At 47.0% G+C, this 13,623-nt stretch overlaps 1 protein-coding gene across 1 annotated transcript in view; it reads right to left on the reverse strand.

Annotated features, from left to right (window-relative positions):
* Positions 1-13,623, reverse strand: part of LOC132819587 (nesprin-1-like) — a 182,456-nt gene that overhangs the window by 10,699 nt on the left and 158,134 nt on the right. Inside the window, exons 22-26 of the mRNA XM_060831158.1 lie at positions 12,140-12,274; positions 9,350-9,508; positions 7,404-7,621; positions 3,665-3,773; positions 687-851 (exon numbers count right to left, since the gene is read on the reverse strand). Of these exons, the coding sequence (XP_060687141.1) occupies positions 687-851; positions 3,665-3,773; positions 7,404-7,621; positions 9,350-9,508; positions 12,140-12,274 (786 nt within the window). The remainder of the gene's footprint in view (positions 1-686; positions 852-3,664; positions 3,774-7,403; positions 7,622-9,349; positions 9,509-12,139; positions 12,275-13,623) is intronic.

Genomic DNA, 13,623 nt, shown 5'->3' on the forward strand with positions numbered 1-13,623 from the left:
ACCTTCCCGCTCAGTGCCGCCCTTATGACCCGTCCCATGTGTCCATCTTCCCACCTCTCTGCTCCACCCTCCTCTTTGACCTATCACCTTTACCCCCACCTCCATCTACCTATTGCACTCTCAGCTACCTTGCCCCCAGCCCCACCCCCCTCCCATTTACCTCTCCACCCCCGAGGCTCCCAGCCTCATTCCTGAAGGGCTTTTGCCCGAAATGTCGATTCTCCTGCTCCTCGGATGCTGCCTGACCTGCTGTGCTTTTCCAGCACCACACTCTCGACTCTGATCTCCAGCATCTCACTTTCACTCAGGTGGGTTAGCCACAGCAAATGCAGGGTTACAGGGAAAGGGTGAGGGGGCTGTTCACAAGGTTGGTGCAGACTTGCTGGGCTGAATGGCCTCTTTCTGTGCTGTAGGAATTCAATGGTTCTGTGCTAACACCTAGGCGATCAGCTTTACTTTTGCATAAAGGTCTTTAACGTGGTACCTTGTCAAATGCCTTCAGGAAATATACTTTCTAAACTTGTGAAATGCTTTGGAACCAGGAAACAATTTTACACCATAAAGATTACTGGCTTGGGAGAAGCAAGGGAGCATGGTATATCCAAACGGCACCACATTTGGAGCACAGACACATAAAATAAGGAACGTGGGGCCACATTAATGTCATATCACCAGCGTTCTCTTACCTCGTCCACTTGGGTCAGGAGCCTGTTGAATCCAGCTGTGAGTTTGGACAGCTCCTCATCTTGTCGTTGGGCTTCGCTCTCTGAAGAAACGACCCTGAGTGCAGCCAGTCTGGATCTCAACCACAAAATGTTTGCTTCCTCGCAGCTAGCCTCTTCCTTAAGTCCCTAAATACGAAAGAAAAACCGAATCAATACATTTCTACTCATCAACCCCATTTCTGATTCGCCCCCATGGCCTCATCCAACTCCTGCTCCGTGTTAAATCAGCCCAGCCCCACACCTCTCAATGACTCCGGTGATTCCTGGGAATCACCAGTTTTGTTCTCTCCAGCACTGGCGGCTGTACCTCAGCTCCCTCCGTCTAAACGCATGTGACCAAACATGGAAATTAACGGAACACTCGGCTCCTCAAATCCCTTCTGCCGGCTGACAGATGATGGCTAACCTGATTTTGATTTCAATCCTGTCTATCCCTGATAGTCTCTGTCAATCAAGAAGCCGAATAATTCAGTCTTAAAGATACACATCGGCCCCCTTCCTTCACCTCTCTCTGGGGAAGAGAGTTCAGGCTCGCTGAGCTGTGAGACAATATATCCTCCTTGTTGCCGTCTTTCACAGGGAATGCTCTATTTTAAAGCTGCGTCATTAAGTTTTAGTCTCTCTCACCAAGGGAGTGATCGTGACTGTTACAAATCACCACTTATTCTTGTAAACTCCAGGGGTTACAGGCCCGTCGATTTCCTCTGGAAAAGGTTTCCCTCTTGAAGGCACCATTCTCAATCTCTCCATTGGGCGGCACGGTGGCACAGTGGTTAGCACTGCTGCCTCACAGTGCTAGAGACCCGGGTTCAATTCCCGCCTCAGGTGACTGACTGTGCGGAGTTTGCACATTCTCGCCGTGTCTGCGTGGGTTTCCTCCCACAGTCCAAAGATGTGCGGGTTAGGTGAATTGGCCATGCTAAATTGCCTGTAGTGTTAGGTAAGTGTAGGGGTATGGTTGGGTTGCGCTTCGGCGGGTCAGTGTGGACTTGTTGGGCTGAAGGGCTGTAAAATAATCTAATCTCTCTTTCCTTCTTTAAGAAGCTCCTTAATACTCACCTCTTTGATCACGGTTCTGACCAGCAATCCTCACATCTTTCCCTATGTGGCTGAGTGTGTCCAGTTTTGTGTGATGATGCTCCAGTAAAGTACCACTAAAGGCACTACCTATGTCCAGGTTATAGAGTCATGGAGTCATACAGCACAGAAACAGACCCTTCAGTCCAACCAGTCCATGCTGACTATAATCCCAAACTAAACTACTCCCACCTGCCTCCTCCTGACCCATATCCCTCCAAACCTTTCCCATTCATGTACTTAACCAAATGTCTTTTATATGTTGGAAGTGTGCCTGCATCCACCACTTTCCCAGGAAGTTCACTCCACACACTCTGTGTGAAAATGTTGCCCCTCATGACTTTTTAAAATCTTTCTCCTCTCACCTCAAAAATGCACCTTTTAGTCTGGATATCCCCCACTCTGGGGAAAAGACACCTGCCATTCACCTTATCCATGCCCCTCATGATTTTATAAACTTCTATAAGGTCACTCCTCAATGTCCTACGCTCCAGTGAAAAAAAGTCCCAGTCTTTCTTTACAACTCAAACCTTCCATACCCAGCAACATCCTGGTAAATCTCTTCTGAACCCTCTCCATGACGTGGAGGTGCTGGTGTTGGACTGGGGTGGACAAGGTCAGAAGTCACATGGCACCAGGTTACAGTCCAACAGGTTTATTTGAAATCACAGGCTTTCGGAGCGCTGCTCACTCATGGGGTGAAGTGGCAGGACGCACACAGGCACAGAATTTATAGGCAGAGAGACCAAAAGATCTGAGTGGAGTGTCCACAGGCTGAATAATAAGCAGGTGATCAAGAGTGCCAGACAGTGTGAGTAAAGAATGAACAGCTAAATAGCAGGTGAAGGCATGACCTATAATCTAATTAATTGAGGCCTCAACGTGTAACCCCACCACATTGTTCTGTATCTGTCAAATCTCCTTACATTCCTGTTTTGATACCATCACCTTGCTAACTTGTTATAATCTCTCTACCTTAATTAGTTTGTACAGTTTTGGATTTCTCATTACTTTGGTCAGACCCTCGACATGCGACTCTTACACCTGTCATGTTATTCCAGCCATTTGGTTTGTCTCTGGCACCTCCTTATTTTTAATTATCTCTCTCTGCCTCGATTAGTCAGATTACGGGTTATCCGTTTGCTTGCTATCCAGCTGTTGACACTTTACTCACACTGTCTGACACTTCTTCACCTGCAAAAGACTCATTAATCAGCCTGTTGACACTCTACACACACCATTTTGATCTCTCCGCCTATAAATTCTGCGCCTGTGTGTTCCTGTTCACTCTCCTGATGAAGGAGCAGCACTCCAGAACCCTCTCCAGCTTAATAACATCCTTCCTATAACAGGGTGACCAGAAGTGGACACAGTACTCCAGAGGAAACCTTGTTGTTGTTGTTGGTGCTGGAGAGGTCATGAGCTTAAATGACTTAAACCCACAACGTGTGAGTTCAGAGACAAGAATGGGACTACTGGGAGATCTACAGGCTAACCGAAGCACTGCTGGTGGGTAGCAGTGTTCTGTGGTAGGGATACAACAGTCTAAAGCCAACTCAACAAGACGCCATTCAAAGAACACAGAATTTCCCCCCGAAACTGTTTAAATGCAATTTTCTTTTAATCATCCACCTGTTACCAGACAGATTCTTCTCAGGTGACATCCTGTGTTGCTTGGCCGATGACCTTGTAGATCAAACTTTCAGGTAAGGTTAATGCTGGCCTAGTCAGTGAGGCCCATTGCCCGGTAACGAGTAAAGAGGAAAAGTTGGATGGTCAATGATTTTCCCACTTGCACACGCCCTGGGCCCAGTGTTTTACACACCCTCAGGCTCTGGCAGAAAACAATATGTTGAACAAACCTTCAGAACTGACTTCAACTCTCCGTACTTTCTGGAATTGGAGGCTTCATTCCGGATCTCCATCAGCTGCTTATTCTTTGTCAGAAGCCATTTTGATTGTTCGGAATATCTACAAAAGGATGAGAGGGAGCGTTTTCACACACACAGAGATATAGAATAGAATAGTGAAGAAACCGGCCCTTCAGCACAACAAATCCACACCGACCCTCCAAAGAGTATCCCACCCAGACCCATTCCCCTATCACTCTACATTCACCCCCACCTAACCTATACATCCCTGGACACTATGGGCAATTTAGCCTGGCCAAGTCACCTGACCTACATATAAGACCATAAGACATAGGAGTGGAAGTAAGGCCATTCGGCCCATCGAGTCCACTCCGCCATTCAATCATGGCTGATGGGCATTTCAACTCCACTTACCAGCATTCTCCCCGTAGCCCTTAACTCCTCGTGACATCAAGTTTTTTTGGGGGTTCCGTGTTAAATGGGTTCTGTTTAGTGATTCGCTCAATACATTACGAATTAACAGGGTTTCTTTGGATTATGGGAGGAAACACGCACAGACACAGGGAGAATGTGCAAACTCCACACAGACAGTTCACCAAGCCTGGAATTGAACCCAGGGGCTGTGAGGCAGCAGGGCTAACCACTAAGCCACCACATCAACACTTAAAATGCAAAGTACGTCTTAAGGCAGAGCCTGAATCATCTGTCTAACAACAGCACTGGGTATGTATTCTGGGAAAACGTATGAGAGGACACATGCAAATAGCCTGGAAAGGAATGGATACACAGCTCCAGTAGAAGAGCCACCACAGGTATGATGGGTCAAATGGCCTCCTCCAGAGCTGCTGAGTTTCCAAATTGCCCCAAGCTCTTGGTGAGTTCCTGCCTAACATTGTTGCATCCCCTCCACACCTCTATCTCAAGCAATGCCTCGTGCTTAGGCCTTTCATCCACTCCTGAATCCCTCCTGTCGTCTCTCCTCCAAATTCCCCAAATTGTCACTCAACCTCACGTTCACATTAACTCTCCGGAGAGTACACGACCTCCACTTTGCCAAGAACCAGAGCCTCCCTCTCTCTCTCGGATGCCAATCCAGAGTGGCCCTTCTTGGTTCACCCTCACCATCCACATCGGCCTTTAGGAATCTCTCTCTCACTTGGCCCCATGGAAGAATCCCCCAAACTCAGAGGAGCACATAGAGAAAGAGCAGAAGGAGGACATTCAGCCCGTCGAGCCTGCTGCCTGATTCGATCAGATTGTGGTTGAGCTGATGTAACCTCAAATCCACATTCCCACCAAACCCTCTCACTCGGTGGGAAGAGTTAAACTCCGCAATGGTATTCCCCTGGCCAGAGTCATAATACGTCTGGTTACCTTTCTTTCCCACTCATCACATTCCCGGTCCCAGACAACTAGTTGGTCAATATGCACTTAAGAGAGTCATAGACTCACACAGCATGGAAACAGACCTCTCGGTCTATGCCGAACATAATCCCAGTCTTCTGCCTCCTCACTCCTCATCAATTCCACCACAGTCTCCAGTTCCAACTTTGTGCTTGATCTCATCACACATGACAAGACACCTTACCTAGTGATCGAGCATCAATCAGTCCTACCGTGAGCAACATGTCTCCAAATCCTCTCGCTATTCCGGAAGCTTCCGACCTTCCTTGTCCCTTCGACCTCTGACCTTTCCCATCAGGACTTCCAGTAGTTTGGTGACTTCCAAAACCAAAACCGACCAGTCACTTGGATTCTACCCAACATTCCACTGGAGGCATGCTTGCACTGGGAGATCTAGAACATTCCAAGTCACTGACAACTGCATGGAGCACGAAGGTGGTTTTGAGCCTGGGAGGGGGTCATGTTAATCCTCAGAAACAGGTGAGCTGAAGTTCAGCCAGATGCTAAATCTTCAGATACCTGAAATCTGACTCCATATCCAGACTTAACACGCTAAACCACTCAGGACTGTGAAATAAAAACTTGGTACCAAATTTTGGATTCATGCTACATTTACTTACCAGAACACAACAATATAAATCTCAGCTTCCTGCCTAGCCAACCCTAAATGTCCCAGCATACTTACTTTATTCTCATCTTTTCTAATCAACCTGTCCACAGCATAGAATCCCTACAGTGTGGAAACGGGCCCTTCAGCCCAACAAGTCCACACTAACCCTCCAAAGAGTAACCCACCCAGACCCATTCCCCTACATTTACCCCTAACAAAAGTACCTAACCTGCACATCCCTGAATACTACAGGCAATTTAGCATGGCTATTTCACCTAACCTACACATCTTTAGATACCTCTGGAGCAGGTGGGATTTGAACCTAGATAGTCTAGCCCAGAGGTAGGGACATTACCAAGAATCGTTATGCCTTTGTCAGCTGTTCTGAAAGTGCTTAATCGATCAATAGCTGTTATCTTTTTTAACAGTTTTTAACAGTTAAAAAAATTTACAATTATTGACATTGGAAGTATTAATATTTTAAAGTCTAGAATAGAGTAGGAGAAAGCTAAGGCCATGAGGGCACTATCTGCAAGGCTTAATTGGACAAGAACATTCAATCCTGGCCCTTTGGCTCCATCACAAATGACAAAACCTCAGCCACTTCCCAGTATTCGCAAAGAGCTCCACCCCATCAGGAGTCACAGCACCTTCGGGTGTCGGGGATGGGGCATCTCCCACCTCCACAAGCATCCCCAGGCTCCTTCAGAGCAGTCTGGGCCTGTTCCAGAATCCTCCCTATCCGATTTTAAACCAGTCATGAAGTCTTCCCAGTGGGGATTACATTAAAATGAGTAAGCACTTTGAAACAGAGAAGGCTGTGGTGGGGTGGGATGGAATTTCTGACCGAGGTGTATAAGATTATGAAGGGCCTGGACAGGGGCGGATAGAGAGCAGTTGTTTCCTTCAGCCAAAGGGTCAACTGGGCATAATCTTCGAAGCGTAAGACAGGAAGTTTAGAGGGGCCGTGAGGAAAAACACCAAGGGTTGGCAGGGGTCTGGAATGCAATACCTGGGGAGTGCAGTTGAGGCGAGAACCCTCATAACGTTTAGAAAGTCATTAGATGAGCACCTGAAGTCCGAAACATTCAAGGCCATGGGCCTAGTACAGGTAACTGGACCTAGTACGGGTAACTGAGCCTAGTACGGGGTAACTGGGCCTAGTACGGGTAACTGGGCCTAACACGGGTAACTGGGCCTAGTACGGGGTAACTGGGCCTAGTACGGGGTAACTGGGCCTAGTACGGGTAACTGGAATTAGTGTAGACAGAAGTCGAAAAGTGTGGCGTTGGAAAAGCACAGCCGGTCAGGCAGCATCTGAGGAGCAGGAGAGTCAACATTTCAAGCATAAGCCCTTCATCAGACTTCCAGATGAAGAGCTTATACTTGAAACCTTGTTCCTCCTGCTCCTCAGATGCTGCCTGACCTGCTGTGCTTTTCCAACAACACACTCTTCAACTCTATTTTCCAGCATCTGCACTCCTCACTTTTTCCTAGTGTGGACAATAGTCTATTTTTGGCAGTACAGGCTAGATGGGCCGAAGAGCCTATTCAATACTGTACGATTCTATGATTCAAAACTCCGCAGGATGTGGGGGACAGTGAACTTTGTGCTTCCTGTGAGAGACGGCTCCAGTTTAGCCAGGAACCCACTCCTACGCTACTTTGAAGGAAAGGTAATAAACCCCAGGTCATCGTATCATCCATCTCTGTTACCTCGTCCTGTACTCCTTCCATTTGTCGGGCTGATCCAATATTTTCTGGTAGGTGGCATCAATAAGACCTTGCAATTCCCTCAGCGTCTTTTTGTCCATTTCATGTTTTGTCCTGATCCCCTCGTACTTCCGAGATTCCGGCAGCTTCTGACAGAGGTCTCCGATCACCTTGCCCCGCTTCCTGCACCACTCGAACTTCCCAGTCTCGGAGAAAAACTCCTGGAAAGGGAAATGAGTCGTTGGGTAAAATTAGAGGAGATGGACACTCTGTCCTTAACTAAGTATGAACATGGCTGCCGATGCTCCACCAAGTGGCCGCCTAGTGGAACCACATGACCTGATGGTGCCAAGGCTGAGGGCCATGTCATAGAGTCATAGAGATGTACAGCACAGAAACAGACCCTTCGATCCAACCTGCCCATGCCGACCAGATATCCCAACTCAATCTAGTCCCACCTGCCAGCACCCGGTCCATATCCCTCCAAACCCTTCCTATTCATATACCCATCCAAATGCCTCTTAAATCTTGCAATTGTAAAAAAGATAGCTGTCCCTGGGTGGGCTCGAACCACCAGCCTTTCAGTTATGCACTAACTAATTACACTACTGTGATTTGGGCAAATTCAGTGTTCGCAAAATAAGTATGAAATTCATCTGCGACATCGTGCAAAATGAAACCATTTAATCTATATAAATCAATGTTGAAATGGCACACTCATTTGTAAGTGCAAAATGATGCATTTTGTTTGGAAGATAACAAAAGTCACTAAGTCTGCAGGAAGAATGAGTCTAAATGGGGTGCAAGAGCAAAGATGTATAAGATATCCTAACTCACAAATCATCAAAGGTAGCTACAGATGCTAACAAAGTCATAAACCAAAACCGAATTTGCACTGCAGCTCATTTCTATAGAGAGATTCATAGAATCCCTACAGCTCAGAATGAGGCCATTTGGCCCACTCAGTCTGTAATAGCCCTCCAAAGGGCATCTCAATCAGAATCAACACCCATTTCACTCCTGCATTTCCCAAGGCTAATCCACCAAAGCTTGTGGACAATTCTGGTCTCCTTCCTATCGGAAAGATGTTGTGAAACTTGAAAGGGTTCAGAAAAGATTTACAAGGATGTTGCCAGGGTTGGAGGATTTGAGCTATAGGGAGAAGCTGAACAGGCTGGGGCTGTTTTCCCTGAAGCGTCGGAGGCTGAGGGGTGACCTTATAGAAGTTTATAAAATCATGAGAGGCATGGATAGGATAAATAGACAAGATCTTTTCCCTGGGGTGAGGGAGTCCAGAACTAGAGGGCATAGATTTAGGGCGAGAGGGGAAAGATATAAAAGAGACCTAAGGGGCAACGTTTTCACGCAGAGGGTGGTATGTGTATGGAATGAGCTGCCAGAGGAAGTGGTGGAGGCTGGTACAATTGCAACATTTAAAAGGCATTTGGATGGGTATATGAACAGGAAGGGCTTGGAGGGATATGGGCCGGGTGCTGACAGGTGGGACTAGATTGGGTTGGGATATCTGGTCGGCATGGTCGGGTTGGACCGAAGGGTTTGTTTCCGTGCTATACATCTCTACGAGACTAGGCAGGGGGAAACCTACACAGACATTGGGAGAACACAAAAACAGTCACCTAGGACTGGAATTGAACCTGGGTCCTTGAGGCAGCATGCTAAATACTGAGCCACCATGCTACCCAGGAGCAGGCCTACATCTGGGTTGAGAGCACGGGGGCAACTGGATTTGCACATCTCCCAGGGTATGTTATATTTACACGTGGCTCGGTTTGATCGCAATTTTGGTCTCCATGTTACATAAAAGGATCTAGAGGGACTGGAGAAAATTGCTGGCATCCCACACGTGAATAAAACAAACGGAGGCCACTCTGTTGCTCATCAAGTCCTGTCTGGAGACAGAACAGCAACAGACCACAGTCAGTGCTTACCTTGTGTTGTACAATAAGCTCTTCACTGTTGGTGCTGGTTAGGAGCTCGTTCTCCTTTTCCAGTTGTAATCTACATTCCTCCATCATCTCCACCAGCTTATTTCGGGCTGCTTCAATCTGGAGGCGGAGCAAATGGTAGGGGGCTTCAGCCTGAAGGTCCTGAAATAATCCAAGCAGCATCGTGAAGATCAAAAGCCAAGGTTTGGAAAGGTTTTACTGACCATCACTCGAGACCAGATCTTCCTGTCACACCACGGGCTAGAGCCACCTCAGGCAGGCTTTGCAAACGTCAGGTGGAATGCAACCCTGGGATTCCCACCCCTGTCGGCCATTTTGATCCGGAGTGGAATAAGGGGCTCGGTTATGAGCCTGCCCCGATCCTGCGAGTTCCATTCTGGGAGTGGGCTTTTCAGATCGTCTCTAATACCACAGAGAGTGGCTTCTCAAGGCAGTGTGCTTTACCCCAGCTCAGAGGCGGGCCGGGGGCGAGCCATGATTAGCGATGGGAAGCGTTTGAGAGTTAAGCTCAAAAGGGGGTTGCCAACTTCATGTGTCGTGTCGGAAGACTATGTGGTAAGGGCTTCGTTTTGAAAAGGTAAGTGACCATTAGATCAAACAGAATTGTGACACATACATTAGAATCCATCATCCCGCTAGATAAAGTACTACTCTGCACCACACAACATTGGAATCAAAATCTGACCATGTAAATTACAGAGGAACCTCGACTATCCGACATTCAATTATCCGAATTTTGGATTATCCGAACAAGATCGCAAGGTCCTGATGCTTGGTTAAACTGTGTTACCTGGCATTTGGTTATCCAAAAAAAATACTCCCCACCCGTGTCGCTCAGGTAATCGAGGTTCCTCTGTATTGGCTCAGCCATCTGTTTGGCTGTTTCAAAGCTCCAACAGATGGCTCTGTTTCTGACTGACCTCAAAGGTTTTAATGTATTCGCCTCTAGATGCTTTGTTGACCAAGTTGATCAATGGGATATCATTATGAATGCTTATCTGAATTCCAATCTTACTAATGGATTCTGACAGGGTCTATAGGCTCGGTTCTATTGGTAGATTTATGAACGATTAAAAGGATTATGTTTTGCAAGTGGATCATGTTGTACTGTTTGATTGCTTTAGCTGATTTATATAGTGTACAGAAATGAATCTTAGAGGGGACAAGGTGTCAATGACGGGCCTCATACTCTGATTCAGAACCAGGCCGATGTCTCAGTACAAAAGGGTGGGCCATATGACCCTAACCTGTGCTCAAGGGGGTAAACACCACCAGTTGGGTGGCAGGATCATGGTATCAAGACATCTGACCCCTCCCCAGCTCCTGACAATTCCCAAGTCCCAATTCCCGGATGAAAATCTAGCCCAAGGCCTCAGGATCTTAGTGCTGAGGGACTCCAGCTTGTAGACCCATATTATTCTACATTGACAATGACAGTCAGCCTTGCTGTACATTGTATCTGTAAACTGAGGGATGCTGGGACTGAAACTCAGGGTTCCTTTAACATATAATACTCAAACCCATTTAGACTTCATTCACTAACTTCATGCCCCCAACATTATTGCCATGTTTACTTTGCAGAAACTCAGACAAAATGGGGTGGCACGGTGGCTCAGTGGTTAGCACTGCTGCCTCAGGACCCAGGTTTGGTTCCACCCTTGGGCGACTGTCTGTGTGGAGTTTTCACGTCCACCCTGTGTCCCCGGGTGCTCTGGTTTCCTCCTACAGTCCAAAGATGTGCATGTTAGGTGGATTGGCCCTGCTAAATTGCCCATAATGCCCTGGAATGTGCAGGTTAGGTGGACTGGCTATGCTAAATTGTCCAGAATGCCCAGGGATATGCAGATTAGGTGGATTGGTCATGGGAAATGCAGGGTGATGGGATAGGGGATGTGTCTGGGTAAGATGCTCTTCAGAGGGTTGGTGTAGACTCGATGGGCTGAATGGTCTACTTCCACACTGTAGAGATTCTATAAATAAAAGCCTAATCGAACATCAGTCTTTATGTTTGAGGGGGCCGGAGTCCAAAAGGGGGTGAAGGGATGTTTCAGAATTTCCACGAGTTTTGAGAAGATTTGCGGCTCAGGTTGAGGTTCTGGATGTAGGTTTGCTCACTGAGCTGGAAGGTTCATTTCCAGATGTTTCATCACCCTACTCGGTAACATCTTCAGTGGGCCTCTGGGCAAAGCACTGTTCATGATTCCTGCTTTCTATTTATAAGTTTGGATGTCTTTGGTTTGGGTGACTTCATTTCCTGTGGTGATGTCATTTCCTGTTCTTTTTCTCAAGGGGTGATAGATGGGGTCTAACTCGGTGTGTTTGTTGATAGATTGAGAAAAAGAACAGGAAATGACATCACCAGAGGAACTGACATCGCCAACCCAAAGAAACCCAAACATATAAATAGAAAGCAGGAATCATGAACAGTGCTTTGCCCAGAGGCCCACTGAAGCTGTTACCTAGTAGGGTGACAAAACATCTGGAAATGAACCTTCCAGCTCAGCGAACAAACCTACATCCAGTTTCAGTATCTCGCTTCAACCCTTGGTCAGAGTCAATCTGAGCACAGTATTTAGTTCTGGACAAAGTTGGGTAGCGAGGTTAATGAACTTTAAAAGTAGGTGATATCAGTTCCTGAGCCCTGGTGAGTCAGCCGTGATCTAAGTGAAGGAGGCCTGAGGGGCTGAATGAGCTTCCTGGTGTTCCTGATGTCTCCAGTCCCATTACCTATTCCCCCGTCCCACAGTATTCCCCAGTTCCTGCTGCACTGACCTTCCACTGCTTGTGCAGACTGCGGACAGTATCCTGCAGGCCTTGCTGCTCCTGTTCAGGGAGAATGTCAGTCAGCTCATCGCAGGCCTTCAGAAAAGCATTCAATGTTCTCTGATCTAGCTGGCCAAAGAACTCCTGGGAGGAAGCAATTAGGCCATGAATAAGATTAGCCATCATCAACTAATGTGTGACTCAGCACTGTAAATCCACCTAATAAAAACTGAAAGAACTGCGGATACCGTAAATCAGAAACAGAAGTTGCTGGAAAAGCTTGGCAGGTTTGACAGCATCTGTGGAGAGAAATCAGAGTTAACGTTTCGGATTCAGTGACCTGTTCTGAGGGGGTGAACCTGAAACATTAACTCTGATTTCTCTTCACAGATGCTGCCAGACCTGCTGAGCTTTTCCAGCAACTTCTGTTGTCATTTGTGGTTGCCAATCCACCTACTGGCTCTCGTATACTCCACCCCAGAGGCTCATTCCTGAGGAAGGACTCCTGCCCAAAACGTCGATTTTCCTGCTCCTTGGATGCCACCTGACCTGCTGTGCTTTTCCAGCACCACTCTAATCTTGACTCTGATCTCCAGCATCTGCAGTCCTCACTTTCGCCTCATATACTCTACGCCAAGTGCAAATTTAATTCTCAATCAGTTAATAGATTTACAGGATAAGTTTATTTCAGCAGAATAGACATAAGCTGGAGCAGATGGACTGGAGAAGGGATGGAGACAAAAATTGTCCCATATCCTGTGAAAGATTTTTTTAAAAAAAAAACCTTTAATAGCTCTTCCTCAACAGCAACATGATTTTTCCCAGGGACCAAATTCCATCCCAGATCCATGCTGAGTAAACTGGTCATCACCAGGATGGGGTTACTTACAAAGTGCCCTCAGCAACCCTGGATAGGTTCTCTTATGAGTTCTGAGAAAGGGTCACTGGACTCGAAACGTTAACTCTGTTTCTCTTGCCACAGATGCTGCCACACCCGCTGAGTTTCTCCAACACCTGCTGGTTTTGTTTGCTGGTTATGTTGGGATGGTTTGGGTTGATAGCTTCAGCCAGGGCTTTGGTGGGGGCACTGGGACTCATCCCAGCATCCCGCAGAGTAGGGTGAGACTTGTCCGTGAGGGACAGAAAGAAAGAGAGAGTGTGAGAAAGAGAGTAAGGGGGGCAAATAGAGAGACAAAGTTTGTGGGTGAGTGTTTGAGTGAATGAGTGAGACTGAATAGTGTGTGGGTGTATGAGTGTGCATGTGTGTGTGTGAATGAGAGAGACTGAACTGGAGTGTGTGTTGTGTGTGTGTCAATCTGTCAGTATGTCTATGAATAAGAATGCATATGTGTAACGGTGTGTGTGTCAGCGTGTATGTGCGTAAAAGCATGTCTGTGTGTAAGAGTGTGTATATGTGTAAGTGTGCATACATGTAAGAGTGCATATGTGTAAAGTGCATGTGTGTAAGAGCATATCCATGTACGAATATATGC

Source organism: Hemiscyllium ocellatum, chromosome 10 (assembly GCF_020745735.1).
Source record: "Hemiscyllium ocellatum isolate sHemOce1 chromosome 10, sHemOce1.pat.X.cur, whole genome shotgun sequence".
NCBI lineage: Eukaryota > Metazoa > Chordata > Chondrichthyes > Orectolobiformes > Hemiscylliidae > Hemiscyllium > Hemiscyllium ocellatum.